Below are 27,758 nucleotides of genomic sequence, written 5' to 3' on the forward strand. Positions count from 1 at the left end.
AGATAATGCAAAAGATAAAAGGAGGGAACTGTGGTACACGTGTTCCCCAGCTCTGGCTTCCAATGGAGCCTGACAACATGCTTTATGACAGTGACACAGTGCCCGAACACTGCCAGCACTGTCTGTCAGGTCTAATGACCCCAGAGGCAACTGTCATTAGCCAATTCACTAATTAGGGGCCTGTTTGTTGAGCTAATGGGAAGGGTAATCATTTGTTAGCTTAAGTAAAACTCCCAGGCATCCCTGACAACTGTCATCGTAGAAAAGTCTAGAAGGCAATTCGTCTATCCCTGTGAAATACAAAAAGAGAAACTAGGAAGCCAGAGTCATCTTGACAACACAGACTGAGCTCCTTGAGGACTCTAGGAGGGCCTTCCTGCCTTTGGTCCCACAGGGACCTGCACACGTTTTCATACATGCATGGGCATGTTTCATCAGACCTTGAGCCTGGGCTTTAGCACTAGTCTGGCAGAAGAACAGCTCCCAAACTGCACCATGGAACAGGGCACCCTGGAACACACACGTGTGTACACACGGGTGAGTGTGAATGTATGTGCATGCACAAGTAGGAAGAGGAAGGATTTTGATGCTGCTTTCCATTTTCCTATGCAGTTTTAAAGAACACGAACAGTGAATAAACACTGCTTACTGTTGGGAGGTACTTTAGCAAAGGGCTAAAACAATGTCTAGGATTTAGGAAAAAAAACCCTCATGGCATCTTGAATGATTAACTTTTCCTCACTGTTATCACCACTGGGGTACAATTTAATTTGCCACCTAAAGTTTCCTGGACCTTCAGCTGGCTGCTGGAAGTGGGAAGAAGCAGGGCCCCCTGGCCAAGTCCAAGAGAACACATGGTCCTGGGGAAGGAGGGAGAGCCATGCAGATCTTGTGGCCTGACTACAGATGGTACATATGCCAGGTGGCATCTTAGGGTGGTGCACGCATCTGCTAGATCTGCGAGGCATGACCCTGCTTTCCTGACACTCCAGACTGAGACCACCACTCACAAACAGGGCAGTCACCCAAGAGCCTGACCCCAGCCTCCAAGGAGTACAGTGAAAGAAGCCTCCTCCAATGGGGGCCTGTAACCCTTGGAGGGCAGGAACCCAGTGGGCTCATAGTAATCACTTGGGAGCTGTTAACACCCAGAGCGGCAGCTGTCACGTCTCCCTGCCTATCGTGGGACTCTAGCAGATGGCAAGAGACTCTGAGGGCCTTCCTTTGCCCACGCCTTGAGCTTGCCCACACGGCAGCCTGGCCTAGCCACTGGGCATGTGTGTGGCCCTGCAAGCAGCAGGAAGAAACATGCCCGTGTACGGAGCCCATGTCAGCACTGGCCCACAGGCTGTAGAACAGTGCTCTTCCCCACAGGAAGGGCTCAGGCTCTCTGCTGGGCCACCAGCCACTCACCGAGGCCTCTCCAGACTCAAGACCCAGATGCTGTTCTCTGCGCAATTCTCTGCACTCTGACCTGGGGAGGAGCCTGGGTGGTGGAGCTCAGGGACTACAGGAAAAGGCAGCAGATCCCTTCAATCTCCATTCAAGGCAATTCAGAAGTCAGGTTAGATTTAGTGGCTTTCCCTGGGGGGATTTTCTGGGAAAGTGATTAATTTGTTGGCTGGAACACATTCACTTTGGCAACTGATCTAAACTCCAGGGTTCACAGCAATCACTTGGGAGCTGCTTTATAATGCAGATTCTACCCCACCCCCTCCCACGCTTTGGGCGGGGCCGTGGACTCAGCATTTCATGAGATTCTCAAGCAAGGTACCCATCAGCTGTGGCAAACCTGGACCATGGCACACTGGGACAGGCAGCTTCATGCAGAGCTCAGTGCAGCCAAGGCTGTGGAGAGCAGCCCGAGGCACAGGAGGGCCAGTGAAGGCCCCGAGCAGCACACTCCTCCATGCAGCATTGTCAGAGCCTCCGTCCTCACATAAACAGCCACCTTAGAGACCCTGAACTTTAGGTGGCTGCAGGGTGAAATTTATATGCCTGAGCCTGAACCTCAGCCAGTCTCTCTGCAGGACAATCTCAGGCAGGTAAGCTCAACTGAGCCCTAGTTTCCCACTATGAAAATGGGTAAGGCATCCCCCTCTGTCTCTGGCAGGGCTAAGCTTTCTATGAAGGCTTGACCTTCCTTCTGTGGATGGTCTGTCCTGGCTCCTCTTTTCAAGTCCAAATGCACCAGGGCTTATAAACTGGCATTTCAGCATTACACTGCTTGACTTAGACCTTTTTCTCCTGATGATTAGCTTGGAGTAGAATATTAAGCACTTGCATTTGGACACAGCTGACCAAGGGGTGTGTGTGTGAAGAAGGGGCAGTGTCTGAAGTGATCTGGGGAGGGGCAGGCTATGGTAGCCACCTGGGATGGAAGAGTCTGAGGTCAAAGCTCACCAGCCCCGAAGCCCCAAGTGGGTCAGAAGGGCCTTGTCATCAGTCCTTCTCAACAGGGTCAGAGCAACAAGAAGACCTCAAGCACCAGCCTTACCAAGATCAGAAATCATTTGGTGAGGCTGGAGGGCAGTTATACAGAATCAGGTCAACTTACTAAGGGCATCCTGAAAATGTGCATGCTGGGTACAGAATGAAATAAAAGGGACATCTCCAATTCCACTTCCACATGCAGAATCTCAACGAAAATAGCTTAAGCAGCGAGGGCATTTACAGCCTCTGATCAATGGGAAATCCAAGGGTGACTCCACGAAGGACCTTGACCTTCTTTCCATGGAACAGGGACTGGCAGGTCTTTGCATGCGAGGCAGAGATAATGGGAAGCACATTCTCACATTTCCCACCATGTCTTGCTGTACTAAAACTGCCCCAATAGAGCACGCGTACAGCCTGGCACCCAGGGCTTCCCGACAACAAGGTGGTGAGACTGTCTGGACAGCAGCAGGAAGTACAGTGGGACAGGGAGACCTCATTCTAGATACCTTAAGCAGTGGCGCTTTGGGAGACAGAAACGCATGAGATACGTTGTGGATGGGGAGTGATAATTTCTGGAAACAGAAACACTGTCTCCTGTCTTGCTTCCTAGAGTGTGACTCTGGTGCTGCAAAGAGAAAGATGGAAGTGGTAGGGATAGACAGAGAGTTCCTTACTCAGCCCTTACAACAGCCCTGTGAACTACTACTGATGGTCACTCCTATTACAGAGCGGGAAACTGAGACTTAGGAAGGAAGTTACTTGCCAAGTTTCAGGCAACAAGTAAGGAACAACCAGGATTTGATTTGGAGATTACTGCCTCAAAGCCCGTGTCTTTCTCCTTGTATCTGGGCTCCTTCCAAAAACGAAACACACACTAGTGAGAAAGTATGGAAGATCTTCATGCACAGGAAGACAAGCAGAGGACCAAGCCACTTTCCATGACTGCTATCTCTTTAGTCCACTGAACTGTGCCCAAGAACACCAACAGAACACTAATCTCTTGTCACTGCTAGACTCCTCAAGAGTAAGAAATATCACAGTACTGGAAAGAAGTACTCTTTGATGTCATGATTTCAAAAGGGTACATTTCATCGAACATAAGCAGAACCCAGACAGATTCTAGAGTGGTTTCATCAGAAGGCTGCTTTTGGAGTGCTTGAAAAGGGGAGATGACTGATGGGAAAAGATAAATCTGTTGCAAAAGCTACCATACTCTTTCCTCTTCCCTTCACCAGGGAACCTGGCTAGGAGACTAGGTACACAATAGCCTCAGAGCCCCACCTCCATGTGCATTACTGAAGAAGCTCCTTCAGGATCCAGCTTGGCTGAGAAAAGGAATAAAGTGAGCTGATGGCCAAGGAGCTAGTTAGGAACTGGCTGAATACAGACCCATATGGCTGAGAGCAACTTGAATGGAGGTCTTCAGTCTTGTATAACTTAGTGTTTCCACCAGTGACTTAGCTCAAGAAGGGAAGTCACACTCTTCAACAAGTTTATGAAAGATGGAGTGAGGGACCAACAGAAGCTTCATTCTCAGAAACAGTCTACAGGCTGGATTGAATCTACCCAGCATCAAGTTTACAGGGACCACATACAAGGCTTAGCCCCAGGTCTTCGCAGCCATGCAGAAGTGAGCTGGTGATGAGGACCAGCCAGGGAGACCACAGTCAGTGCAGGTAATTCCAGCCATGACCCAGCAGGCTACTGCTGCTGCTGCTAGACCACGTCCTCCAGGCAAGAGCAATGAGGCCTGCTCTGTGTTCTGGTGGTCACCATTTGACAGGCAAAAAATAGAGACCAAAACCAGGTGCGTGTCTCCCTGGACAATTTAAAAGCTGAAGGAGGGGTCTGGGATATAGCTCAGTGGCATAGTGCCTGCCTGCTAAGTGTGAGATTCTAAGTTTGATTCCCGGTACCCCACCCCCCAAAAAAAGCTGAAGGAAAAGGAAGGCAAGGGGAAATAAAAGTTGCCTCCAAATATCTGTAAGGCTGCATTTTCCATGCTCTGTTAAGTCCAGGGACAGAAGTAGGATGCTTCCCAGGGGCCAGCCCTGAGTTGTCTCCATCGGAGAGCGCTCTTCTCTAAAGTTGGTGCTGTGCAGTATAAAACGGCAGTGTGATGACGGGTAGTGGCGACTGAACTTTGGCCAGCAGTGGTGGGAGAACTGCCCAGTGAACCCAAGAACAACACTACACCCTGCATCTGGAAGTGGATTAGTCAGTCTGAGGGCCTGTCCAGCTGCTGGGGCCAATGGTTTTAGAGATATCACCAGGCAGTCACTCAGAATATCATCTCATTTATGGGTGGTATCAGGGACAGTGGGAATGATGGTTCTCAAATATGTCTGAGCAGCATTCCTAGAAACCATGGCTCAGTCTAGATATCCTCCACTCCCAGAGAAAGGGAATTTCATGCAAAAGACAGAGTTGCACATTGTGTATCTCTTGGATCTGGTTATAGCACAAGCAAAAGCTCTACTCTTGCACAACAAAACCAGGAACCAAAAGCCAGAGGCAAGCTGGGTCATTCAGAGTCTAAGCCAGACTGAAGCTATAGCTACAGCTATGTCAGTGAAGTACCAAGAGTCATGTGTGATCAATGCACACTAAGGGCACACTTTCTCTGCATGAGACCCTTTCAGGGCAGGGCCTCCCAGTTGCTGGATGCAGAGACAAAGAGCTCTTGGAGCGTGGTAGGCTGAGCTCCCAACCACACCCGATGTGAACTTTCTCCCAGTGGCCCATAGACTATTAGCATCTTGATGCTATCACCTAGAACAGTCGTCTCTAACCTCTAAATGTCAAGATCTGTTCAGATGAGGGTATCTCTGCACAATGCTATAGTGGGAACTGATTTTAGCACCACCACCCTGGTCCTGTGAGAACTGGATACCAGGAGGCAGGTGCTGCTGGTGATCTCTGCGGGAAGCTGGCAGGCCCTACAGCCCTGGTAACTTGCCCTAGATAAGTAGTGTGGCTGACTGTAACCAGAGGTAAGGGGGATTCTTCAGCTCTGGGACCATCTTACCACTTAACAATTCCCTACCCTGCTGGCCACGCCCACCTTCTCCATAGGAACAGCTTGTGTCGGGCTGCATGGGTACTGCTGGCCGAGTGGAAAGGCCTTGCTCCAACATGGGTAGCTCCTCCCAAGGTGGGGACCAAGAGATGAACTCTCACCAAAGCTACCTCTTAAGAACAGGGAGAGGAAAGGCGACAAGACTTGGGGAAATTGCTCCAATAGGATGCTAAGCAGCCACCTCTCCACTGATTAAAAAAAGAAAAGATTCAGCTGTAATAACATTTAATCCCCAGAAGCTAATCTAAATGTAACACTCAAAAGAAAATAAAAGTGGCACAAAGGAAAAGAGCCTCTGCCACTGCCTTTGGGGATGCTGGCTTTATTCCCAAAGTGAGTCCATTAATACAGCTGGGAATGAAATGCCATTTTCATCTTTGTCGAGGGGAGGGGATTAACAAATTGTCATCTCTAAGCCCAGTTTCTGAGTCATGGATCTCTGAGCACTAAGAAAGCACTGGGCTGAGGCTGGCCGCCCAGCAACGCTGCCCTGGCCCTTAAGTCTACGGCCACTATTATCAGAGCCCAAGTGAGTAAGGAGTCAGCCAGAGGGGCATGGCCTCTGCACTGGCTCCAGCACTAGGAGCCCAACAGCATGGAGCTGAGCCCCACCCTCGCCCCTAGGACTGGGCCCTCTTGCCCACCGCGGCTTACTCTAGCATCTCACAGGAATGGGCAGCTCCTGCGCAGGAGTATCTGCCAGCTCCTATGGCTCAGTTCTGTTGGAACGTCAGAGCCATCCTTGGTTGTGCATCTGCACAGCTCCAGTCACCCTGTTTTCTGAATTCACAGCACTCTGGATAATCACCTTGTTTCATCGCTGACCACTTGTCCGTCTCGCTGCCCCAGGGGCAAGAGGTACAGGAGGTGCTCGGTACTCATCTGCTGAATGAGTGAGTCACTGCTGGCGGGTGGCACTGAATGCCTTGCATCTCTGCTCTCAGCACATCACTGCCTCGTCTCTAAGATGCTGCCAGCTATCTTTCTAGAACACAAACCTGATCATATCAATTCCCTGCTTAAAAGTGCTTTTATGACTTGCCACTGCCTGCAGGATGGATTCCAAAATCTTTAGTATGCAGTAGGTCCTTCTCATCTAGGACCAGCCTACTCTCTACCCCCATAGGGCTCTGTGACTAGCCCCATCCCTGCTTTCCTCTGATACCTCCAAGGAAAGCCCCCGGAGGGCCCTGCACACACTGCCTCACTCCACTTCTGGGTCAGGTAGAACTCAGCACTCCCTGGTCCCTACTGTAGGACAGGGGCACCTGTACTCGGCCGTGGTATGCACCAATCCCCAGTGATCTGCATTGTGACACGGCTCCTGGCACTTGGGCACCAGACCCTGGGATATAAAAATGAATAAATCAAAGCTCCTGTCTGCAAAAAGCATGCCATCGAGTAGATATCACGACAGAATCCATGAGTACAAAACAGCCCCAAAAGGGCAGCCAGAAGTGGCCTGGTGCCCCAGGTTCCATGGGGCACCAAGGCAGGGCAGGGCTCTCTCTTGGGGGCAAGGAGGATCCAAGAGCCTTTATAGAGAGATGCTGCAGGTAAGTCTAGAGGGACAAGAGGGTGATGACTGAAAAGGGGGTTACTGCGGGCAGGGGTGGCCTGGTGTGTCTATGTTTCCAGGCAGAGACAAGGCCCACATCTTGTCTATTGTGTTACACTTCCTGTCTGGCAGCAAGCCTGCCACCAAGTCATCCTCAGGAAAGGCTGACTAAATTGGTGGTCGAGTGCAAAATCACCATCACTTAATCCTGTCTTTAAGGAGAAGCGATGATTTTTAAAAATGGGGATATAAGATTATGTGGCAAGTATGCTCCAGGAGATCCCCAACTCCTTTCTGAGAATGGTGGCTCCAGAGCAGGGTCAGGAAAACAAGTCCCTACGGGGAAAAGGCCTCCCTGCTCTATGCAGCGTGTGGGAACAAACCACTAGGCAACCCTTCCTGGGAAACACACAGGGTACCTGCCAGCCAGGGGAAGCAGAAAACAGGACACCAATTCAGAGGGAGCAGCGCTTCCATTGTTTGTGATCAGATGGGGAGTACACAGCAGCACTGCTGCGCTTCCCTAATGGTTTCCAAGGAAGACAGTTTGAGTGCTCGGCCTCCTTTAGTTTTCACATTATCATCTCTTGCCACAAGTCAAAAAGCTCTTCACTGGACCTGACATGGGTTTTCATAGCTGGAGTTCCAGGCTCTGGCCCTGTGACATTCAGAGGTGACTGCCCGCTCTGAGGAGAGCCGCCCCTCTGGCCAGCTTGCCCTCCCAGGCACACACTGCCCAGCATGTGCCTTCCAGCCCTTTCACCAGTCCAGCTCTTTGCCTGTGGAGCCTGTCGGTCTCTACCAGAGATGATGAAGTCCAGGCCCAAAAGAAGCATCCACTGCAGGAGCTGGCTGGGCCCTGACCAAGACCAGGGACCGGGTGCGTGCAAGGGAAGGAGCCCACCTCCGCAGTGATCCACTCCAGCACTGCCTTCCCCTCAGGGTCCTCAGAAGGTCCTGGGGACAAGAGAGAGCCCCAGGTTCAACCATTCCACTTCACCCAAATTCCAAGTGTGTCTGTGTTCAGGGAATAATACATCCATAGGATACTGCTTCTGAGCACAGCACAGCTTCTGGAGCCTTACGACACACAGACCGGGTTCTAGCAGCGAAGGAGGCTGCCTCAGGACACCAGGGGTGGTCAGGGCCAGGTCCAGGCCCTCACGGGCCACTGTCAGTTTGGGGACCTGATTCCCAGCCTCACTTCCTTTAGCCCAAATAATTATCAATCCTTCCCTTACAATTCTTAACAGTCTTACCAATTTTTAATTATAGGAGATATTTATGAGTGGATGGATGGCTTGATAAGATAGATAACACATTTCAGATAAAGCCACAGCCCCCTTTGACCCTTTTTCTAACCCCAACTGCTCAGAGCTAAGTGCTGTACTGCTAGGAGTGTTGCCTTTCACGCTTTCCTTTTCCATCGCATACGCCCACCCATACTCTCAGGGAAGACATTTGGTGCTGTTGGGTGTAGGTGAGCTGTCCACAGCCCTAATAAACCACAGCTTGCATTCCCACCATGGAGGCAATGTTCCTGCCAGGCCAGCACACAGCACCAGCTCACCCCACAGCAGCTGCTGCTATTCCAGGACGATACAGCAAGCTTGTCCCCTGTCCCATCAACAGGCAGTGGGGCTGCTTTTGGTATCTCCAGTTCCAGCTGTAATGTCCTTGTCTGGCTGCTGGAGCACACATGTGAAGGTCTCTCTGGGTGCACCCCAAAAGGACAGCTGCTGGGTCCCTGCTTTCCCCTGTCCCAGGGGCTTCAGGTACAGTGATCTAATGCACTCTAAGCATCCAGGAATGGACCCTCTTTTGGCTACTGTTCTCCAATCTCACTAAAATGTGAGTTCCTAAATAACAACACCTGCCATTCATTGAGTGTTTATTCTGTGTCACACACTTTCCCAGAGGCTCAACAAATCTCCTCAGGATGCCCTCAAAGTAACCTTCAGAAAGGTGTCTCAGAGCAGCTGTGTCACCTGGCCTAGGCAGGGCAGTCACTATCTGTGCACTCATCTTCTGGACCTTGAAGTCCTTGTCACCCAACGCCCCTGCCTCCCCTCTATCCACAGGCCCCTGCCCCACACTGCAGAAGTCTTACAGAGCAGTGCTTACACAGTCAACTGCTTGTGTTTAAATCCCACCCTGACTTCCACACATGGGAATCGGCTCATCCGGCACTGGCTTGGTGCACACCTGTCATGGGGAAGTCCTGGACCGGGTAGTGGTGATGTAGAACTGAGTAGGGCACTGGACCAAGCTCTGGTAAGAACAACAGTAAGCACAAAAGATGCTTAGGTTGGATTTTGAAAAGTGAGCATAATCTGGGAGGTAAAAAGAAGGACATTCAAGAAAGAAAATAGCTATACAAAGATAACTCAATGCATTCTGTGTTCTAAAATCAGGATCTGAGTTGAAAAACGGTAACCTTAGGATTCATCTGGCTCAGGGAGAGCAAAGAGGCATCACCTGGAATGTCAATGGCACGCAGCTGATGCCCGCTGCTGGAGCACAGTGCTGAGGAGTCTTGGGGCACACCCAGCTGGTGCACACTTGCTGAGGTCAATTCATGAGGTCTGCCGGGGCCCAGGACGAGGCCCAGGGTGGAGCAGAGGCAAGAAGCCAAGCTCTCCATCCCACCCACACAAGCACTAACCTTGTGGCTCAACTCTCTCCATGCTTCTTTGTTTCCCTTATTACAAAAGAGGTGTGACTCTGCCAGCAGTGGTATGGGAGTAAACACCTTCGAAGAGCCCTGCAGTGCTTGCGCTCTCTCCCTCTCTCTCTCCCTCTCTCTCTCTCTCTCTCTCTCTCACACACACACACACACACACACACACACTCTCCCTGGGCTGAAGTGCAAGAAGACATTCTCAGGGAAGAGAATGAGCAGCCAGTCAGCTCATCAGCAAACAGCTTAGTTCCTGTCTTGTTTCTTTCTAAGAGAAACAGCATAGTGGAGAACAAGTGCAGACTCACACAGACCTGGATTCCAGCCCACCGGCCACTCCTCGGTCTGTGTCCACAGGCAAGAATGTGGATTATTCCATCTGGACTGTGTAAGAACCCAAATGAAGTAGGCATGGTGCTTGCCCTGTTTTGCAGGCCAGAAACTAAGTCTGCCAGCTAACCAACCTACCTAGGCTTCTGCAACTGCACTGTAGGGAAAATAATGGCATCTGCCATCTGAGGATGAGGGACAGGGGTCACACAAGTGCCTCACACGACAGCTGGCGTGTGATGATGAGCAGTGATTTTTTTTCACAAGGAACATATTAACTGAATCTTGGTTTGTAAATGCCTGTATTAAGTGGATTTTTATTTGTTAATGTCTCAAAAGGCAGGTTCATCAGTTTAAAGCAGGAATTTGGAATAGAAAACACTTCTTTTGAAAGGTTACCTGAGGTTATCTAAATAGGGAAGTGAGATATAGCAACATCTTTGAATTCAGACTGAGTTGAATGTTATCTGGATTAAAGAATGTTTAGAATGCCATTTTATTTGGGGGTTCAAATAAATGACTATTGTTTCAGTAAGTCATCTGTCCTGAGCTCACTAAGGAGATGCAGACTGGGGAGGTGCAGGTATGAAACAATGTATCCTCTCAGGTGGGCCCACAGCCTCCCAAGCCTGGGTCTTAAACCCTGTCCTTCTGGGAGCACAGGGCGAGGGTGCACTAAGGCAGCTGGACTCCCACAAGTTCCAAGACAGCCAGAAGTTCCAAGACAGCCGTGTCTACATTAATCAGCCTTTTCGGATCAAAGTCCTTGCAGCACAATGACTCCGTTTCAGGAAACAGTTAATAACCTTTTTCCTTCAACTCAATTGTTCTAACCTCTCTGAGGGCGAGCTCTTTGTGGGGCCAGGAAAGACGGTACAAGCCCCCTGACAATGAGAAGCCAAGACGGGCTTGGAATGAATCCCACGGGAAGAGGACTGAAGGTTGTCATAAAAAATAGATGTGACACAATAAATGCAGGATGTTCCCTGGGGTCTTAATCTCTTCCTTCAGTAAATCTGAACAATTCCGTCTGCTGTGCTGCTGTGAGGTGGAGGGCTCTGTGCGCGTGTATGTACATACTTACCTTGAGTATTCATTTCTATCCCAGCGGCACAACTCTTCCAAAAAAGAGACCCCTGACTCACTGCCATTCTTGCCACGACACCACAGCAAGGGTTCTCTGCTGACCCTGAGGCAGGCAGGGGTCTTCTGAGACCCTGATGTAGGCTGGTGTGGCCGAGGCCCTCACTGAAGCTGGGGGATCCTGAGAGAAGTTAGGAGATTCGCCTGTGCCATCCACTTCTAGTGCTCCTGATGGAGTCTGGTTCAATGGCACGAAACTTCTGCTCTACCTCAGCTGGTCTTTCCTGCTGGGCAAAGTCCAATCGTTCCTCAAAAACTAGGTAGGACTTCTGTTTCCAGTTAGGGTGGAACAGTTCTGCTTTCCCCTGAATGGGATATTTAGGTTGGGATTAAAAATTATCTGTTTGCAGGCATCTAAGGACCAAGAGAACTTGGATTCAAAGGCCAGAATGAAGTGAGAGGGACCATGGAGAGGGGATAAAGGTTTACTCTTGGAGCTACTTTTCCTCAGTTTCCGTGAGGTCATGGGAAAGAAGAGGCCAAGCGTCACACAAACAAGAAGCCAACCAAGCCATGCAACAGGACTGAGAGAGACGGCAGTCCTGTGGAGCTGAGGCTGCTGAGACAGCTGGGACTTAGCGGGGTCGGGATTCTGGAGAGGAATGAGACAACATGCAGCGGTTTTCTTCTTTCAAAACACTTGTCAGATTCCTGAGCTACTTGAGGCAAGAGGCTAAGAAGCTACCACAGAGCCAAGTGGAAGTTCCAGAGGTTTAGAGGCAAAAACAGTGGTGTTGAGCTCGCCGAGAGAGTACAGCCCTAGAAGCTGTACCTGCGGAGCAGGAGTGACTTGAAACAGATTGAACATCATAAGAGCTGTAAGCATAAGCGTTTCGTGAGCTGAGTCCCAAAGGAAGAAAGACAATCTACTCTCATACAGGTGGTCACCAAGCAGCAGGCTGGAACCTCTTGGGGAAAGATAATACCACCAGAGCCTCTGGAATTTCTCTATACAATGTCTGACATTCAATCAAGAATCACCAGGCACACAAAGAAATAAGTTCAGGGGTGGAGCAAAAAAACAGACCCACAAATGACTTTAAAGTAACTGTACTTAATATGTTCAAGCAAATAGATAGCAAAAAGCACAATTTCACCAGAGACCGAAAATCTTAAAAAAATAAGGGGGAGGGGAATGGAAAGTCTATAATTGAAAGAAATGCAATTACTGAAATTCAGAACTTAATAAATAGGTTTAAGGCAAACCTGACACAATAAAGAGAGGATCAGTAAACTGAAAGATCAATACAAAAAATGCCTGCTACAGCATAGAGATTTTTAAAAATGATGAAAACAGAAAAAAAGGCAAGAGACACACGGAACAGTAAAACATGTACCTGAGACCCCAGAGAGGAGGAAAGATAAAACAGGGAAAGCATTATTTGGAAAGATAAGGGCTGAGAAATTTCTAAAACTGACAAAAAAGGCATCAGTCTCAAAGACATGAACCCCAAAAAAGGAAAAAGGGAAGAAAATCTGTACCCAAGCTCACTTTAATAAAACTGCTACAAAACCAAAGACAGAAGGGAAGCTTAAAAGCAGACAGAGGAAAAAAGAAGGCACGTCAAAGGAGGTACAGCAACACCAACAGAGATGTCTCAAAAGAAAAACACATAAGGATGCAAAGGTGTCTCTAAAGAGCTGAAGAGCTGATTGCTGTGCCCCTCAAAATGAAGACAATTAAAAGTGGAATTTTAATCAGCAAAGTTACACTAAAAGAATTTTTTTAGTTGGGAGCAAAATGCTGTCAGAAGGAAACAATCAATCTGCCTATTAGTAAAGACAGAGAATGCAAGTGAGCCTGACCAACGTACTCTATCGGATGGATCAGAAGACATCACACATCGCCAAGGCACACATTCTCCTCTGCTGCACAGAAAAAGCCACCACAGCAGATCCTACACTGGGTCGTGAAACAAATACCAAAAATTTTCAAAGCGTCTATAGTATGTTCTCTAATTGCAGCAAATTAAATTAGAAATGAATCATTAAAAAGGTAGTTACAAAATTCCCAAATGTTTGGAAATTAATCAATATGCTTCTTCAAAAAAATCAGAATGAAAATTAGAAGGTTTTTGAACTAAATTATAATACGACATATCAGAAGTAGTCACAGGCGGTAGCTAAAGCTGTGCTTACAGATAGAGAAATTCATAGGCTTAGGGGCACAGATTAGAAGGAAGCCGGTAGGGGTACAGTCGTGCACTGCATGAGAGAGGCATCTTCAGGCAACGTTGCTGCACAGACAGTGGAGTACACTCACCCACACAGGTGCTCAGCTGCCCACATTCTCTTCATCTATCCAGAGACTTGGCCCAAGACATAGAAGGCTACTGTCATCTGGCTGTAATTTTTTTAAATAAGTACAATGAGTACATTCTTAAAAACCAATAAAAGTATAATATGTAAAATACCCAAACCAGTGCCATAGTTACTTATGAACACATATTAGGTGCTGTGTGCAATCGTAGCTGCTCTACTTCCATACAAGCGGGAGTGCAGCATTGCCACAAACACGAGTGTGACGTAATAGGTATGCTATGGCATTAGGGTGGCGCCACAGTGCAGGCAACAGGAATTTGGTAGCTCCACCATAACCTCCTGGGATCACCACTGTGTACATCGTGCTCCGCTGCTGACTAAAGCTGTATGCAGCGAATGACTGCATTTCACTGCTCTTCAGATAAAACTACAACCCCTGCCATGGTCTGGCTCCTGCTTGGAGTTTCACTTTTGTCTCTCTTCTCATTCATTACTCTCAGCCATACTGGGCTTCTTTCAGTTCTTTGAATAAACTACTTCTTGCCTCACTGCCTTTGCACATGCTGAAACTGGTCTAAACTGCCTTCCCCTTTCCTGTCTTCTGGCCAGCATCTCATGTTCCAGGAGTCAGTGTGGACATCACAGAGAAGCCTTCTCCAAAGTCCACATCTAAATCAAGTTCCTCTGACATATACCTTAACTCACATTCTTTCTTGCATGGCATTCATCACTCTAATCAATAGCTGATGGGAAACAGCTCGTTGCGCAAATTAATTTTAAAATGCTATTTATTGTTCCCTTAACCCTCTAAGTTCCTTGCTGGCAGAGACTACAGCTGTCTTGCTCATCTCTGTATCCCTGGGGCCAAGCATGGTACCTTGGCAAGTCGTATAAAGTCTATATACGTGTGTTAAGTGAATGAATGAAAACATGGACATCTAGTTTACTATCTAAATAACCATTCAGTTTACCCAAAGCTGTTAAAAAATGCTCCACTGTCTTGGAAGAAAACTCCCAATATTACTGCTGCCAGCAGTTGGCATTTATTTCTATGACATTTACAATGCAATTTACAATCATTTGCTAATCCAAGAAATCTCCCAAAGATTTTTTGCCCTTGATATTTAAGGAAAATAGTTTCCAACTTTACACTGCATTCTGTTTACTACATTTGGGAAAAGACAAAGTATTTTGGAAACTGAATTTATCAAATCTGTTCTATAGCAAGCAGGTGCTGTAAAAGTGATTCAAATGACTGCCATCATTAATAACAGCACTAAGGCCATTGGGGCTGTTGTAGCACAGTGTTCTAGACAAGGTGCTTAGAAACAACAGGCATTCATTTCCCGCGGTGCTGGAGACTGGGATGCCCCGATCCAGGTGCAGCCGACCCAGTGAGCCACAATGTTCTACTTCCTGGTTCATCAGCTCCCTAACCTGGGCTTTGTGTCTGTCACGTGAGCCACAATGTTCTACTTCCTTGTTCACAGATGCTACCTTCTCTCTGGTCCTCGTGTCAGGGAAGGGCGGGGGCACTCTGGTGCTGGTCCTACAAGGAAAACTAACCCCACGGGCCCCACCCCCACAGGGCCTCCCTTGCTCCACACTGACTAGGTTTCTGAGGGACATAGGTTTGATCTATTGCAGTCACACTAACACCAACAGGGACTGTTGATACACTACGTCTGCTTCCCTGGTGGGTCTCGGTCACCGATCACTCAAAGTGTCAAGCGTCTGCCCTAGACCAGTAAGTGGCACACTGCAGGCTGAACTGGAATGGGCCTACTGTGCTGCCCAAGCAGGCTCTCAGGGCTCTACCTGCCACCCATCTCACACAAAGAGAGGGCTGTCCCAGGACACAGCAATGCAGACATCAGGGAAGCTCACACCTCTGAGCTAAGTTGGAATTCCAGGCCTGCCATATAACCAGCTGTGTTAAGTCAGCTTTCAGTCATGGTGCCAAAATACGTATGAAAATCAGTGTGGAAGGAAGAAAGGTTTCTTTTTGCTCACAGGCTTTCAGTCTGCAGTCACTTGGGCCCGTGGCTTTAGGCCTGTGGCAGTGTAGCCCATCAAAGTGGGAGCGAGTGGCAGAGGAAGTCTGACCGCCTCATGGCAGCAGGGGAGCAGAGAACAAGAGGACAGGGCCTCAGTGTCCTTTCCAAAGACACACTCCTGGTGACCTCCTCTTAACAGTCTCCCTCTGTCCCAACAATGCCATGGGCTGAGAGTGGCCTTAGGCACACGGGCTCTGTATGGCGTTCCCAATCCAACTCCACGCCAGCACAGCAGGGGAGGTGTTCGTCCTCCCTAACCTGGGCTTTGTGTCTGTCACGTGGAACTCGAAGCAGCAAATGACAGGGGCAAACCGAAGGGCCTGGCAAAGTACCTACCCCTCAGTGATGTGCTTGGGAAAGGCAGTAATTATTGTCAAAGGATGTTGTAAACAAACAAAACTCTTATACGCACTTAGACTAGAGATGCTCTCCCATCTGTTTCTCCCTTGCCTTCAGGGGGTGGAAGGGTGGAAAAGCCTGTGACAATGAAGTCAGAGTCACAAAGGTGGGTGTCACAAGGCAATGGTCACTGACTACAAAGCTGTCTGGCTCCCTAGCCCCCACACCATCCCACCCCACCCCACCAGAGCCTCTCCCCTCCGCAGGCAGGCTGCTCCTTCCTCCAGGTGGACAGGGAGAGGGGCCCCGGGCGGCTCATTTCTCATTGCCAGGGATCATATTACTGCAGTGGCTGTCACTTAGCCGCCTCTTTGATGTGGCTGCTCCTCCCACTCCCCCTCTCCAAGTTGCTATTCTGAGTATTTCGCAGCACCGGCTGGATGAACCTGCAGCACAGGGAGGAAGCGCTCAGAAACAGGCCCCTGAGCGACCCCCAGCCAGGTGCCTAGGCAGGCAGGTGGCACAAGCCCGCAGCACAGCAGGGTGTCTGCTGTCCCTGCAGGGACGCAGTGCCCGGGGCTGCTGCTTCCGCTCAACCTTTGCAGGTCTCCACTGGCAGTTGGAAAGGTTTCATCCTCCCAGCTTCCTAGTCTTGCTCTAGGACTTGAAATTTCAAGACAATTATTTGTTTCCCAAAACCCATTCTTTAATTGGTTCTGACATAGCCTAGCTTCCCCCAGGTGCAAGTGTTTCACACTCAGGAATAAAATCCCCACAGTGCTACCTGTGCTGGTCTCGGCCCTTGGGTCTGCTATGACTGGACATCTGTCCCTGCTGTCCTCCTGGTTCCTCTATGGTTCTCCACAGCATTCTCACAAGTATTCTGTCGCCTCCTAGTTCTCCAAACTACCCTTGGATGTTTTCTTCTCGTGGTGCCCGATCTAACCACTCTGTACCGTGATGGATTTCCCCAGTGAGTCACCCTGCCTCACTCCTGCAGGTGGGGGAGATCGGGGTTCACTGTGGTTTCCTGGGTTCACAGAGACCCTCTTCACACAGAACTCCCAAGGCTCACCTCCCAGAGGTCTCCTCTGACCTCCCAGATCCCTGTACCCGGGTCCATGCAGAGCTACATTTGTAAAGGACACAGAGCACCTACCTTCCGGCTCCCAATATCCTAGCTCAGGGTGTGACAGACAGATCAGTGCTGGCACTCAGAAGTGTGTCACTGGAGCAAGCCATCAGTTTCCCAGAGCCTCAGCTCCTCTGGGGTAGAGCGTGGCCCACTGTGAACTCTGTACACATGAGGTGCTGCACAAAAGAGCAGCACAGGAGGCTCCCACTGGGGACATGCTGCAAAGCCCGGATCCCACCTCCAAATCTGAGGAGCGGAAAGGCGGGCAGCACTGTTGCCTCACCCCCAGGAGCCAGATCACTATGAAGACCACGCCTGCTCAGCACACATGGGGCCTAAAACAACTCTGGAGTCTGTCTCAGCCCCGCACCAATTTGCCAAGAAGCTGGGAAAACCTGAGTGCTAATATGGCCAATTACTGATGACCAATGGTACCTCAGATTCAGGTGAGAGAGCGGAGGAACAGATGGTTGCCTGTATTATTAGAGAAATTTGAAATTAGGCAGGTGGCAGCAGGTTTCAAGCCATATGAGAGAATTTTTACAAATGCAGGCCAAATTTACAAAGAATAATAGGCAAACTCTTACTTGATTGTATTCTCTGCTTTCGAAGCTGCCTCGTGGAATTGCTGTGAGGACAGTTTATACATCTCGGCATTCTACAAAGAGAAAAACAGAACTGGTTACCAAAGATTGAAACTTCCCTCTGGCTCCCTCATGGGGATACAACCACATTAGAAATCGACAGATGCTAATTTCTTGACCAGCATCAAAGCAGACTGGTGATTAATCCACAGCTTGGGTTCTAGCTCCTACCCTGCATCGACCACTGCTGCAGATCCCAGAATAGCACGGGCTGGAGGAGCGCTGCGAGGTCCTCCACCCAGGAACAAACCTGCCTGCCACCTGTTTTTGTACATAAAGTTTTACTGGCACACAGCCATACTCATTGTTTACCTACTGTCTATGGCTGCCTGTGTGCTACAATGACAGAGTGGTGTAGTGGTGACAGACACTGCATGGTCTACAGAGCCTAAAACATTCACTATCTTTGCAGAAAAGCATTGCTGAGTCTTGTTCTTGTCCAGCCCCTATTTTACAAGTGGACTCTGCTACCCATCCATAGGGGTGAAGGGAGGTGCTCAAAGCCACACAGCAGGGCTGGGGAGATAGCTCAGCAGCACAGTGCTGGCCTGGTAAGTGCAAGGTCCTGAGTTTGATTCCTGGGGCCCAAAAAAAAAAACCCACACAGTCAGAGCAATGCCGGCCAAGTGTCTGGACGCCCAGCCTGGGACACACTCTGTAGCCTACCTTAACACTTTGCTCATCAGCACAGCAACCAACAGCAACCATGGGTCTGGAGCGCTGCAGGGAGGCTCTGACAGTACCTGCCACACACGCATCTGCACAGCCAGGTTGGCAGCAAGAGACCTACCCGGGCTCATGTCCTGCTGCCATACTGTGACACTGAGTAAGTCACTTAACTTCTCTGTGCCTCACAGGCCTGCTGCTCCTGGCCACACAGGTCCAGACCCAGCACTCTCCTTTCCACGTGAAGCCTAGCCACTTTACTGATTCTCAGAGGAGATGGATCCTGAAACACCTGCCTACCACCTGCCACCATACTGTAGGTGGTAGTGCTACAGGCCCACAGATAGACACCTAAGCACAGGGAGAAGCCATGGCCCACAGCAGACTTTCACAGGAAGTGGATTTTAGAATACAACAACCCAAGACAGAGAAAGGTCAGTTGGTGCCAGGAGGGCCAGTGTTAGACACATTGGTCAGACCTCCCCAGTGGACATGCGGAAGATAGCAGCAGGTGCCATGTGGTTGCCAGATCTGACCACATGTGCCCCACAAAGCTGCCATGGAGCAATCGTCCATGCTTTACAGATGAGCAAACAGAATCTTTGGGCTCATAGGTCGATTCCTGCAAGGAGCTTGAGTGGCAGTGAAGACAGCGAAGCTGCAGGGCTGTGCTCCCCAGCCTGCTTGTGACATACATAGCCTAAACTGATCACACCTGCACCAAAGGAGTAGCCAGTCCTTAGACAGGGGACAGTGAATGGTCCTCAGTTCAAAGCCCCGCAGGCAGAGCAGTCACATGCATGTGGAAGCCAGGCAGGTCTTTATGGAAGGCTGCACAGGCAGGCAGAGGACCTCCCCGCATAGACCCACAGGCATGGAGGGCAGGTCTAGGCTGGAACCTGCTGCCGTGGATTTCCCTACTGCCCCTCAGCCCCTGAATGTGTTGACTGGGAGGTCTGAGGGGTGGGGTGGGAGTTGTGGGGACCCAGCTCCTAAGTGAGAGCACCTGGGGCACATGGCCACTGCCTGGTGCTGGAATTCTGCTCTGGGCTGGGCCCAGGACAGCCAAGGAGGATGGGAGCCACTTGTGGGCCTCTCCCTCTCCAGCTGCCTGCCGAGTGGGCTCAGGCAAGATTCCCTGCCCGTCCTCTTGTTCCCTCACCTCTGAACTCGGAGAGAACCCATACCCCTCAGGGGTTAGGAATGCCAGCCTGGAAATGCCAACACTCCCAGTACAAAGCAGGCATGAAGTAAAGGTGGGTTTTCCTCCCATCCCTCGCCAGGCGACACCAAACGCCCAGCACCAGGGCACCAGTGTTCTCTGTGGAACCCTCATTTCCACCCAAGACATGACTTTGCCTGGGCCAGTCTGACACTTACCAACACAGACTGTTCTAGGAGAGGAGGTAAGAACAGAGGTCAGTGAGTCAAATCAGGGCCTCCTCACGCTTCTTGCAGGCCTCTTCTAAGACATCAGTGGTGGGGTCAGACTCCCTTGGCCTCTGCATTCAGGGGCTGTCCCTAGGATGTGGTGTGGCTCACAGGGCCACAAGGTAATTTGTGCTGGCCCGTGCCAGCTGTGGTCTCCAGGTAAGCCACACACTTCCTCTGGGCCTTGTTTTCTTAACTGTGAGACAGGGTGACTGAGACACAGCCAGGCACATGGCTCCCATTTGGTCCAGCACAGCCACTCTGACTATGCCGCTGACATTTCTGAAACTAACATGTGCATTACCCGAATTGCCCCGCTAAGCTCTTGTCAGTGTCCTTTCCACAAGTCAACCTCATGGCTCAGGCCTTGTCTCTGCCTCAAATCTCTCTTGTGGCTGTGCTGTAGGACTCTGGTGTCATTCTCTGGCTGTCACCTGTTGATGTTGGTCTCAAAGGGAGGACTGTGGCCAAGAGAGGGCTTGGCACGCTGGGGATGACAGATACTCAGAGCCTGTACTCTGGACCCTGTCTCTCCAGGAGCAGCCTGGCCCGAGTGACAATGACAAGTGATTGTGTTGCCAGCTTACAGTTAACGTGTGGTTAGCAAGATTTGTCATAGGAAGTACCCACAGGCCAAGAAGTGGTTGTGATTACCCCACTGTAGCTTCCGCTATCGTTTCTCAGAATGACTCAGTGAAATTCCCTGTCAAGCCCTGTCCTGTCCTGACCCACCCGCCTTCCTCATCTAATCTGCCTGACCAGACCCACAGGGACAGATGTCATCGTGACCACAGCCCCCATGTCACAGGAAGGTCTCTGGCCCATAGCTTGAGAGTATAGTGCTGTCTTCCTGTGTTCACAAACCTCTTGCTCATTTGGCTTTCCTGAGACTGTTGGAGTGGACCAGACCACTTCTTCAGGAATAAGTAAGGCAGGCTCCATGACTAATCACCATTGAGGGGCTCCTCAGAGGGCTGGCCACCAGCAGCACTCATCCCAAGAACGCATCAAGTACCAGAGGATTTTGAGACAAATGCATCTGCCATGGCCCTGGGGGTGCACATACAACACCATGTCAGGTTTATAGTTGTGCCAGGTGCTGTGGGCACAGCTGAAAGGGCAGCTTAGCTGAAACTACAGGTCAGACTATCTCCTTGGAAGCTGATACCAGAACCAAGACATCTTTTTTTAATATTAACTAATGTTTTTTGAAAAATTAATGCATATAATTTAAATAATGAGAGCAGGCAGGACAGTATCTTAGTCACTTTCTTATCACTGAGACATAATACCCAATGCCTACAACTTAAAGGAGTTTATTTTGGCTCATGTTTTAGTCCATAGCTGGCTGGCTCCAAGGCAGAATCACATGGCAGAGGGGCCTGGCGGAGGAGAGTTGCTCGTGGCATGGTGTATAGGAAACAGTCAAGGGAGGTGCTACAGAGGGAAATACACCCTTCCATGCTATGTCCCCCATGACCCCTCTTGCAGCCAGGCCCACCTCTTAACAGCACATTTAGCTATACACTGACCAGTGGGCTAAGCTACCCATGAGTATACAGCACACCTATGATGCAGTTACCTCTCAAAAGCCCTGCCCATGATTGCACAAGGCTTTGGGGGGTTTCTAGATATAAATCATAACATCCTTCCCCTGGCCCCTAAAAGATCTGTGTGGATCTCTTTATTTTTTTTTTTTATTTATTTTTTTTTGGTTTTTCTCCTGTACCGGGAACCGAACTCACGACCTTGCGTTTGTCAGGCAGGCGCTTTTGCCGCTGAGCTAAATCCCCAGCCCCAACAAATGATATTTTGGTTATTGTTTTTTTTTTTTTGGTTTTTCTCCGGTACCGGGAACCAAACTCACGACCTTGCGCTTGCCAGGCAGGCGCTTTGCCGCTGAGCTAAATCCCCAGCCCCTGTGTGGATCTCTTTATGAAAAATGCATTTAGTTCACCTTTAAGAGTTGCCAACTGCCAACAACTTCAGCATTGCTAAAAAGTCCAGTTCTAAAGTCTATCTGAGATTTAAGGCAAATTCTTAGCTGTGAGCTACTGTAAAACTCAAAAAGAAAGTTAAACACTGCCAGCATACAATAGTCCAGGTTAAACATTCCCATTCCAGAAGGGAAAAGCGGGTCATAGAAATAGGACCAAAGAAAGACCAAAACTCAATAGGGCAAACATTAAATCCTGCAGCTCTGAGTCCAGCAGCCATCATGAAGATGTGAGATCCAAAGGCTTGCCTGCCCCTACCCTATAGCATTGGTGGTAGATACAGCCTTTATGGCTTCTCTCTTTGCTCTCTCCTTATGGCTTTCCTCAGACATTCCATATTCTTGGCTTCTAAAACTTCCTGGGGTCCCACATGAAATCTCAGCCTCATTCTCACAGTTTCAAGCACTAGCCTCTCAGGGGAACACTGCCTGGCTTCCCAGACCTTCTCAAATCTGGCTGGAAGCCTTTCTGATGCCACAACTCCTGTATTCCGCATGTTTATAAAACTAGCACTACGGGGATGATGCCAACATCTGCTGCCACACTGAACAGTAGCTGGGCCCTTGAATCATGGCTGTAGAGACATCTGAGTGCCTGGATGGCTGAGATACTATGAACTGAATCCCAAGAACAAATTCTCTATGTGGCCATGCTGAAGCCCAGAACCCTGTGACTCTCTTCTCAAAATGAAGTCTTTCATTTTTGTAATTTTGAGCCTGAAGGGTGGGGCCTTGCTGGTTCCTCACATTTCCTCAAGGCCCTTTTCTTACTCTCCTGTTGTAAAGTCCTTAGCTTCTTTTTAATGATACCATTTTTAGCCGCAAAGCTGCCTCTGCTCCAACTTTATAGACCCTAACTTTATAGGAGTTTCTTTTCTGGTGAAACTCAAAACCTAAAATCAAAAGCCATTTGCTCTTGATTCTCAATGTAGAGCTGGCTAAAGCCCCCAATGGTACCCATACCACAGCCTGAATAATGGACTGCTTTGAAATTTCCTCTGCTGGATTATCCTGCTGCCCTTAATCTCAGTTTCTCACAAAGTCTCAGGACATGAGCAAAATGTAGACAAACAATGTGGAGTCCAGCTGTCAATGGAGGCCTTGTTCCCAAATGAAACTTCCTTAGTCTAGTGTTTTGCATCTATTTTTTAAAAGTCAGCATTCTTATTTTCTGAGCTCTGACCAGAATGTCCCATTAAGAGTGGCTCATAGCATCCTGGGGCTGCTTCTCAAGTGGGCATCTCCAAAGCTTTCCAAATCCCTCCCATGAACCAGTTCCAAAGGCTTTGAACCATATGGTCAGATGAAGTCACAGCAACACTCCACTTCTCTGGTACCAACATGCCTTAGTCACCTTCTTCATGCTGCCACACAACACCCAACACTTGCAATTTAAAGGAAGAGAGCTTTATTTGGCCCATGGTTTAGTCCACAGTTGGCTGACTCCAAAGCAGGATGGCATGGCAGACAGGAAGTAGAGAGTCAAGGGAGGAGCCAGTGAGGGAGATCAAACCTTCCAGGCTACAGCCCTCTTCCAATCAGGCCCACCTCCTAACAACACATTCCAGTTATAAACTCAGCAGTGTACTAATCCCCCAAAGAGTATAGTGCCCCCATGACCCAATCACCTCTGAAGGCCCTGCCTATGATCACGTGAAGGTGTGGGGCAACATCTGGATATAAACCCTAACAGACAGCGTATGTAGTGAACAGTGAGTGAGCATACTAGTGGGCGAGTTGCATTGGTATCTGACACCATACCACAGCAGCCACGATGTGCCCTACCTCATGGTTTCACTTCTCAGAGACCTACTTGGTTTGTCTTGCTGAATAAAATGTTCTGTTGTATGGCCGAACACCCTGCAGCTCAGTCCAAGCAGCTCCCCATCCACAGGTCATTTGCAGTCCTCCGCCATCACAATGTTGAAAGGAAAATCATGTGTCTAGGACTTTGCGCATGTGTGAGCATAGCTACAGGAACATTCCCCAGGTCAAACTGAGAATAGAGGCGGTAGCATGAGGGGGCTGAGGGTGTGTGGGAGGGAGGGGGCACCAATGTTGCCAGGAAGCATAGAAGCAAGGGATGAAGGGGACCCTACCTGCAGGCTCTAAGGCCTGGGCTTCCCCCAGCAGCAATGAGGGGTGAATGAACACTTTGCTTCTTAAGTGAGAGAGTGCCTAGGTAGACAGGTACTTTTTAAAGGACAGTGCAGCAGCTTTTTGAACAATGGAGTCCAGTTCTCCCTGGCCAGGCCATCAATCCCAGAGAGCCCAATGGGAGGCATACTCGCTGTGCTTGCAGAGGGGCCCTAGTTCCCCAGCCCCTGCTCTCTGGGGAGAAGTTCTCTAAAGGGCATCTGTTAGCACCCAGTGGTCATGAGCTACTATTCATGGGAGCTTTTCTTTCCCATTAAACTCTTGGGCTCCCCAATTTTAGAAAGCCTTTTTCTCTGCCCGACAGACAGCTGCCCCTCCTCCAGCTCTTCCTGCTGCTCCACACGCACATCTGAAAGTAGAAGACCTGATCTCCATTAATTAAATCTGCCATTAAAAATTAAATAACGTGAGTAAGAAGGTGTGAGTGTTATCTCTATGGGTTTCGAAAGTCACAGTGTTTCTTCAATTACTTCCCAAGCAGTTTTCATATTTCATACTGTCTGATTTCTCCAAGGGCCTAGATTTGCAAGATCAAAAGAGAGTGTGAGGGTGAGGGAAGCACAGGGAGAAAGCTGGGAAGGGAGGACAGTGAAACGTGTTGTGGGCAGAAGAGAGTGGCCTGCTACCTGGTGGCAGAGCCCAGACCCGGGGGACAGAATGGGGGCCATGCAGGGCATGGAGTTCTGCACCGAGCCCACGTGAGTGTAGCGCGGAGTGCAGCCAGTGTACCAAGGCTTGTGCAGACAAAAGCTTAACCACTCTGTGTGTGTGTGTGTGTGTGTGTGTGTGTGTGTGTGTGTATGTGGTACTAGGGATGGAACCCGGGGCTGTCACACAGCACTGCAGCCCTGGACCGTTTGTTATTGTTTGAGACAGGGTCTTGCTAAGTAGCAAAGTTGCCTGGGCTGGGCTTGAATTTGCAATCTTCCTACCTCAGCCTCCCAGAATGCTGGGATGATAGGAATGGACCATTCCTCACTGACCAGGGCTTAATGTGGCACTTTGGGGCTGGAACGCTGACAGACACACCCAAGCAAAGAGCATTCACCAGTCATCTACCGTGTGCACGGGCCATGTAAGGTGTCATGAGAGACAGGAAGCCTAAGAGGGGGCACAGCATTCCAGGAAAAAGAGAACCAAGGTCCAACATGCATCCGCAGAACGATGCAGAGGCAGCACAGGGCAGCAGTGATACTCACAGGCAGGGAGTCAGACTGTGCCTGGATCAGGGCCCCTCCTCCCAGTGTGCGCCCGCAGGCAAGGGTCAAGACCTCTGTGCCTGTCTCCTCTGCTCCTTATCTGTAAAATGAGAACGGTAACAGAGCCCACACAGTTTCGTGGGAGCTGAATGAGATAATGCATATAAAGTGCTCAGAATGGGGCCTGGCACACAGCAGACACTCAATACATTTTAAAACCTTAACAAATACCCGCTACTCAAATGCATATTAACCTACAAGATATACACTATATTTGGAAAAGCTATCAGAGAGTACTGAAGAAGTCAAGGAAGTCTCCTTGGATAGAGGTTTGAGGTCTTTTGCTCACTAATCCCCAGAGCCTGTAACTGTGCCTGGCACCCAGCAGGCCCTCAATAGGAAGCCGTTGAATAAATAGAAATAGAAGTCAGAACCACTAGAGAAGATAAAAAAGATGATTAGGACACGGCCATTTACTTTATCAGTTGAGAAATTTGCTCAGCTCCTGCTCTGTGTCAGGCCCTGTGCCCAGGGAGCTGGCAGGCTGCTCTGGAACCAGCTGGGACAGCACAGGGTATGACCAGGGCACAGGGGAGACCGAGGGTGTGGCTGAGTGGGGTCAGGGGATTAAGTGAGGATCAAGAACTTGGAATCTCTCCCATAAAATGGGAGCATTTTACCAAATGTTTTAGGTGAATACAAGAGCCAGCAATCACCGAGTGTGCTCTGGGCCTGCTGGCAATTTGTTCAAAACTCAGATCAAACAGGAACACGCGGCGCACTCCTCGCCAGGCACTGTGGAGGGGACTTTCCAGCAGGCAAATTCCTGGAATGCTCAAAGCAATACTTCAAGGTAAAAATCACTACCCCTAAAGCAGCACAGTGGAGCACGCTTGTAATCACAGCCCTCTCAGAACCTGAGGCAGGAGGATGGCAAATCTGAGCTCAGCCTGGGCAATCAGCTAAAAAGGGATACTGATGAGGCTCAGTGCAAACACCATGGGTTCAATCTCCAGAATCGGGGCCTGGGGGAGTGGGAGAGTGCCCTTTGGACATGAAGAAACTGAGGTTCAGCAAGCAAAGGACCCTGTCTAGGATGCCACACCCTCAAGCAAAAACGCAGCATCTGACAACAGGCCTATGGGCTTCCTTTGTGCCCAGGTGTCTCTCAGGAGAGAAAATAACAAAGCAAAGGCCACACAGGCAGAACACAGTGCTGATGGCACGGTTACACGTGGAAAAATGTGAAGCCCAGAATTCTGGCTACCCTGGGTGGAAGAGAGCTTCTCAGAAGAATTAGTGTGGACTGGAAAAGGGCCAAGGGCTGAAGACCCAAGTAAATCCCAGAAATCTGAGAGGAACAGATTGAAGATAGGAGAGGCCCATGCCAAGGCGCTGTCAACACGGCCAACACTGGTCATTGGGGGAGACTTGGACTCACCAGCCTAATTATCAAACACTGTTCAAAGCTCACAAGAACGCTGAATTTTAAGGGAAGTAATGATAATTAACATATTCAGATGTGGAGAGTCTCGAGCGTGAAAACAGTAAAAAGCACAAATGAGAAATGAACAGAAGACTTTATAAAAAGGTTCAAATTATCAATATAAAAAATTAAAAGCCCAGGACATGTGGTCAGCTCCAAAGCCAATGAATGAGTAAAATGTTCTATCTTATTAAGTGGCGATACAGCTGGTTCCTGGCAAACTTACGAAGCTAGCTGGCTGTGCCTTTCTCTTCTGTCATCTGGATGGGACAGTGGGCTGCCTTCTGCCTGACTTGCTCTGTACCTACCCCAAAGAGGGTGCACAGACACCACTTTCCCCAAGAGCTTTCTCTGACCTGAGATGGTGACCCTCCAGGGCACTGGCTCTTACCCGCTCCAGCTCCCCTCCACTCTCTGCTCTCAGCTCCTGCCCTCACCTGGACCTCCCACGCTTTAGCCCTCCTGCTGTCCTTCCAGCTTCTCTTCTCTCAGCGTGGGACTCCACTTCCCATCACACCCATCCAGGCCCTTAGACCTGGTGGCAGGGCACAGACTTCAACCCCCATGGCAAGCTCCGAAATGTGGGTCCATGCAGACCCCATACCTTCTCTGCCCAGGGTGCAGCATGCCCTGGAGCCACAGATCTGCACTCAAACCTTAGCTGAACCTTCATGCAACTTATGTGTCTTGTGATTCTGGGCTAGTCCCCATGTTAGCTGCCAGCCCTGGACTGCTCCTGTCAGCAGATGCCCATGGGCACGCATGCCAACGGCATCTTCCTCCAGTACCAACAGTGCCTCTGCCTGCATCCACAACCCCTTCACTCTCAGAAGAGATGCCTGCCATCCATGATCCTGATCCCAGCCAATTGGAATATGGGTTGGGATCCCTCCCTGAACTTGCTTCTTTACGGGTCCGAAGGGAAAGCGGCTACTAGCTTTCCGGGGTAAGCTGGGGATCTGATTGCCATGGGAGACAAACGAGCTGAGCATGCTGCCCAGCACGTCATAGTTCACTTTTTTCTTTTATTCACTTGACGAATAGTTATTGAGGGGATATTATTCAGTAAGTCTGGTTCTACAAGCAGTGACACAGCGGTAAACAGGAGAGGTGAAGTCCTTGCCTTCACAGAGCTCACAGTCTGGATATGGGAAAGGTAA

At 49.6% G+C, this 27,758-nt stretch overlaps 1 protein-coding gene across 5 annotated transcripts in view; it reads right to left on the reverse strand.

Moving 5' to 3' along the window:
- Positions 1 to 27,758, reverse strand: part of Chchd6 (coiled-coil-helix-coiled-coil-helix domain containing 6) — a 239,743-nt gene that overhangs the window by 20,774 nt on the left and 191,211 nt on the right. Inside the window, exons 6-8 of one of the 5 annotated variants that reach the window (XM_013515550.1) lie at positions 17,607 to 17,677; positions 17,455 to 17,493; positions 13,490 to 13,570 (exon numbers count right to left, since the gene is read on the reverse strand). In XM_013515550.1, the coding sequence (XP_013371004.1) occupies positions 13,525 to 13,570; positions 17,455 to 17,493; positions 17,607 to 17,677 (156 nt within the window). In that variant the 3' untranslated portion in view covers positions 13,490 to 13,524. Of the gene's footprint in view, positions 1 to 13,489; positions 13,571 to 16,847; positions 16,879 to 17,454; positions 17,494 to 17,606; positions 17,678 to 27,758 lie in introns of those variants that run through there. The other 4 variants (XM_013515551.1, XM_013515549.1, XM_013515552.1 and 1 more) reach the window with 4 other exon arrangements.

This window comes from Chinchilla lanigera, unplaced genomic scaffold (genome assembly GCF_000276665.1).
Source record: "Chinchilla lanigera isolate Chin_1 unplaced genomic scaffold, ChiLan1.0 scaffold00028, whole genome shotgun sequence".
Classification (NCBI taxonomy): domain Eukaryota; kingdom Metazoa; phylum Chordata; class Mammalia; order Rodentia; family Chinchillidae; genus Chinchilla; species Chinchilla lanigera.